Here is a 4944-nt window from a genome sequence, read left to right as displayed (position 1 = left end):
AACTGCAACTACAGAGCTAAAATGTCAAATTTGTGATTAAACAACACAATAAAATTAAGACTCTTTCTTTATTTCTTTTTAATATCTCTTTGTGCTTTATCAACAATGTTCCACTTGTTGTCAGATCTGTAAAATGCACCATGTGATCAGTCACATGATATTTACGGCTCTTGTGATTGGCTATAAAAAGTGAATAGGAACGCTTTGATTCAGTGAGCTATAAGCTCTGAGTTACACAATATTTAAATCATTATTGTTTTATGAATTGATGTTTTATTATTACTTAACTCACATATTATGTGGGAAAACAACCTTGGGGAGGGTATGGATGGGGTATGTAAAAAATAATTTACTACCTGAGACCAAGTTTGCGAGTGTTAATTTATGACCATATCTGTGTCCAGTTTGGTTTCTAACCTATGATTTCAAACTCTGGTTTCACCCCCGCCCTAACTCAGGATTGAGTGTTTTGATTGGTTGTTACTCATCTCCCAGCTCACACCTTTTTTAAACTTTTGTTGAGCCAATGGGGGGGAGGCACCCTACAGTTTAAGAGGGGGTCACCAAAGTTAGAGCTGCCTCTGTGTTTTCTTTCCCACCTTGCTCATTGTTGCACTTTTGTGACACTGCAAAGAGTTCAGTTTATAAAGATACTTCAAGGACTGAGCAGGGAGAAAAGGCTTTGCTGATGATCACAGGAATTCTAGAAATACTGCATTTTGGGATTTTCAGGCCTAGTGACTGCCCTACAAGACTGCTACTTTTGGCCTGCTACATCAACATTAAAGCTACTTCTGCTATCAGAGACGAGGACTTTCTCCATCCATTGGCTGTTTTTGGTGACTTCCACCAGTGTAACCTAACAGACAATGGCTTATTTACTAGTTTTACTGGTGCTGATGCTAGTTTCAGTATCTGAGTCTGTCCATTTGGATCGCCTCGGTCGCTTTGACTGGCAGAAGAGCATTCGACCAGGCGAGGGATGCCCTAAAAAGTGCCACCCTGAGCGCTGTCCAGATGTTAGGCAGCTGCAGGGTTGTCCAGCCGGGCTGGTTCGTGACCAGTGCGGGTGTTGCTGGGAATGTGGAAACGATGAGGGGCAACTGTGTGACCCGGAGCCTCGATCTGGGTCTGCTTTTTACGGGCGCTGTGCTGAAGGTCTGCGCTGCAGAGCCCCACGCAGAAACCCCGCAGGTGAACCCAGAGCCATCTGTATGTGCAGTAAGCAGGAAGCAGTCTGCGTTTCTGATGGAAAGACATATAAAAATATATGCCAGTTTCGGGCGGCCCAACACAAGCAAGGCAAAGGTCAGATGCTGACATTGGTGCACCATGGACCCTGCAAGTCAAGTGAGTATTTCTAAATGTACTATGATTAAATCCTTATACACACTACAATAAATTGTCATTTTTGTTGTCCTTAAATGCAAATTTTAAAAGTGCATTTGAATATATTACAGATATTATAACATTTTGCATGGATTAAAGGCAGCACAACAAATACCACAATGATGCATCAACACTCATCAATTATTACATCTATTTTATTTATATATTTATTTTAAAATAACATTTTACATTTTTTATATTTTACATTTCTTTAAATTGATCAAATAAATATAAAAATAAAGTTGCAATTGCAACCATCCTAAAACAAGTTAATTTTTACTTTACAAAATCATTAAAAATATGATTCTTTTTCTTTTGCTTTTGGGGATGACACTATGGCTGGGACATGTCCTGGCATATGTTTATCTTTCTAAAGGCTATTAAAAAAATTCTTACTGATATTTGGTATTTAATTTTTGGTCTAGTGCGTGTTTGTTCAGTGACCTCAGCTAAAGTAATGGCCTCATCAGTTTGGCATGAATGCATCTGCTAATGTAAATGTAAATGTATATATAGATGTAAATGTCTTCTCAGGAGGAGCTATTGTCATGGATAGAGTCTGAGTGCCAACATAACCATCACATTTAAAAGTTTTGTCATGGAAAAGCCCAAATGAAAACCCATTTCGTTCAGCTGTGGGAATAAAAAGTCAGCCGTTAAGTTTGAATTTACCTTATAATCATGTTTATGATTGGCAGCTGGTCAGTGTGCAATCTCACACCTTAAAAGAATCAAACAAGCTAATCAAAACACAGAACAAATGGCTACAGAAAACACAGAAGCTCGTAAAAAATGCATTCAGTAGCAAAGATTTTCTTCAGGGTGTTTTTTTTTTTAAATCTTTTTTTGAATCGTTTGTTTTTATCAGTTACTCTAAAGCTCAAAGTGTTCTATCTTCTGCAAACTTTACAGAACCAGTTATCACTTATGCTCCCCGTGACATCATCACAACCAAAGGAAGTGATGTCATCTTTTCCTGCGAGGTGTCATCTTATCCATTGGCCTCCATCCATTGGAGTAAAGAAGGAGACGTTATTTCTTTTCCTGCTGATGATTCAAGCACAGCTGTACAGGTATGTGCACATTAATTTGTTCCTGGTGGACAATAAAATTGAAAAAAAAAAAACTTGACATTCTAACAGATACACAGGAAAGCACCATTCAAACTTGCATCAGTCTACACAGAATGATAGTCACATAATCTTTAGTATCTTTTTGATACAATAGAAAAAAAAAAAATTTCTTAGTAAAGAATCGTTCAGTAAGCTTTTGTGGAATGGAAATGTTTCATGGTTGTTAAAGGTTCTTCATAAAACTATAGATGTCGATAAAGAACCTTTATTTTTAAGAGTACACAGATAAATAACCTCTCAAACAGGAGGTTTACGTTCTAGTCACATTGTTAGAAACAGTTCTGGTTTCGCTTAAATGTGCAATGGTGTGTGTTTCTGTAACTACAGGCCCGCGGGGGTCCGCGGCGGTTTGAATTGACCGGCTGGCTCCAGATTCAAGGAGTGGGGCCGACTGATGCAGGTGTGTACACATGCACCGCCAGGAACGCCTTCGGAGAGGTGTCTGCCTCCGCCAGATTACAGGTTACACATGGAGGTATGTCTGAGAACACACTCTTTCATAGACACAGACACGGCCATTAGAAAACAAGGTCAGAGGTCAACAAGCTGAAAAAACAGGATTGTTGGGGCTGCTTCAACACACACACATACACACACACACACACAACACAGTTTCCATGTTTTACACTCATAAAAACTGTATTGTTCAGAACTTATTCATAGATCAGGAGACAGTTTATGTGTCAACATTGTCTCAGGTGTTATTTAATTTTATATATATACTGTATATCTGATTGGTAATCTCTTCAAACATGCTTGAAACTTCATAATCTGATAAAAAAGTGTTAGCATATTAGTTGACTAGCTGACTCTTTTGCGGTCATGCAAGCTGATTTCCTCATCTAATTGCAGTGCAAAGTATTTTTAACTTAATACAAGCAACAGATGTTTAACCTGAACATTTGTCTTGTTTTAACATTGAAAAATCTGCGTCCACACTGCAGAAAGAGGTCTGTTAGGTTATTCGTGTTCTCTCTGCGGTCTGTGGCGTGGTCAGAAAAGACATGCGAACGCACCAACAGTGGGAGGAGATCGATTCACATATGCCTCTATCAAAGCTTATCATCTCCTCATCGCTAAAGGTGAACTTGGCCTTCCGAGAATCCGACAGAGCTGATGATAACCGTACACCAGTCGAGGGCTTTCTCCAGCAGGAACGTAAAGGCTGGTGATGACAGGAGGTCGAGAGGGTCCTACATGGGGGGAGATCTGGAAGGGAAAGGGAGAAGGGGTGGAAGGGCTTGTGTATTATGTGGCAGGTCGTTGCTGTGACTGTCTGGCTGTTATCTCTTTCTCTGGGGGGTTTGATCCTTTAGACTGGCCCTTATCTTAACCACCAGTGCCTGCCGTCCCAGCCCCCCTATCCCTTGCTTCCCGGAACGTCCCAACTGCTATGAACTCTGGGATAGGTGGAAGTGAAAGGTGACTCTGGACACAGGACAGACCCATTCCTATAGGATTTAGAAGCTATAAAGAAAACTAGAAAGAGGAGGTTTAAATATTACAAGTATCTGTGTGTATGTTTTACAGGAAGTTGTGGGCAAAAAAAAAAGATGTGGAGCTTTTTAAATATGATCAAAAGTAAACAGGCTGTGCTTTATTTAGTGCATTCATTAATGCTACATTTAATAAAACATTTTGTCTTCATATTTCCCAGGTTCCCAGCTCAGGAAAGAGTTCCGGGAAAAAGAAAAAAACGGAGCTTATAGAATATCAGGCGAAGAGGAGAATGTCGATGATGAAGATTACGAAGGCCAGCCTAGTGGATATATGTATTTGTAACATACCGAGATTATAAAATCATAGCATTTAAACACAGATGTTTGAAATGTCAGCTCAGCATAAAATGTGTACTCTTAAAATGTTTTAGTGCCCTTTTAAGGGTTTATGTTTATGTGTGAGCATTGTATATAAATCCAAATCATTTCTATTCACTCTTGAGAATTGTACTTAAAAATAGAACTTAATTAAATAGTTGATTTACGAATTGAGTGCTTTATTGTTTGTGGTCTAAAATCTAAAATATTTGCTAAGAGTCCGGTTAGGCTAAATCATTATTGCCAAAAGTTATTATGCAAAAGTGCACATGCTAAACTTTTCTAAAAGCCAAAAAAGAAATGCAAAGGCAGAAAAAAAAAGCACCCAGGTTAAGTTGTTTGAAAGCTCTGGTATTAAGAGGCGTTTTACACTTAAGAAGTTGGTTTCGCCGGGTTTTCTCTTCCCTCCACTATTGATTGATGCTTAGCTATCAATGCATAATAGAAAAGCACTCAGAACAAATGTGGGGTTACGGCCTTCCAGGGAGAGAGCAGACCAGGCTGTTTCTCAGCGCCATTATTGCCCCATAAAGGATCCCTGGGGAGGGACAAGTTCCTCACATCAGCACACACCAAATACCCAATTAAAAAAGAAGACCTTTAAA

At 39.2% G+C, this 4944-nt stretch overlaps 1 protein-coding gene across 1 annotated transcript; it reads left to right on the top strand.

Annotated features, from left to right (window-relative positions):
* Window positions 1-566: 566 nt before the first annotated feature.
* kazald2 (Kazal-type serine peptidase inhibitor domain 2) lies at window positions 567-4509 on the top strand. The gene is made up of 4 exons (XM_052575058.1): window positions 567-1350; window positions 2302-2462; window positions 2850-2997; window positions 4180-4509. The coding sequence occupies exons 1-4, from the start codon at window positions 870-872 to the stop codon at window positions 4302-4304; spliced, it is 915 nt and encodes a 304-aa protein (XP_052431018.1). The 5' UTR covers window positions 567-869; the 3' UTR covers window positions 4305-4509.
* The last annotated feature ends 435 nt before the right edge of the window (window positions 4510-4944 follow it).

The sequence above is a fragment of the Carassius gibelio genome, chromosome B14 (assembly GCF_023724105.1).
Source record: "Carassius gibelio isolate Cgi1373 ecotype wild population from Czech Republic chromosome B14, carGib1.2-hapl.c, whole genome shotgun sequence".
Classification (NCBI taxonomy): domain Eukaryota; kingdom Metazoa; phylum Chordata; class Actinopteri; order Cypriniformes; family Cyprinidae; genus Carassius; species Carassius gibelio.
The sequence above is the reverse complement of the archived record's forward strand: the minus strand, read 5'-3'. Positions and strand labels throughout refer to the sequence as shown.

Excerpts from the sequence above, each read along its gene's own strand:
- kazald2 (XM_052575058.1), top strand. The coding sequence starts at position 870 with ATGGCTTATTTACTAGTTTTACTGGTGCTGATGCTAGTTTCAGTATCT. Across the intron at positions 1,351-2,301 it reads CCATGGACCCTGCAAGTCAA|AACCAGTTATCACTTATGCT; the intron begins GTGAGTATTTCT and ends CAAACTTTACAG. Across the intron at positions 2,463-2,849 it reads ATTCAAGCACAGCTGTACAG|GCCCGCGGGGGTCCGCGGCG; the intron begins GTATGTGCACAT and ends CTGTAACTACAG.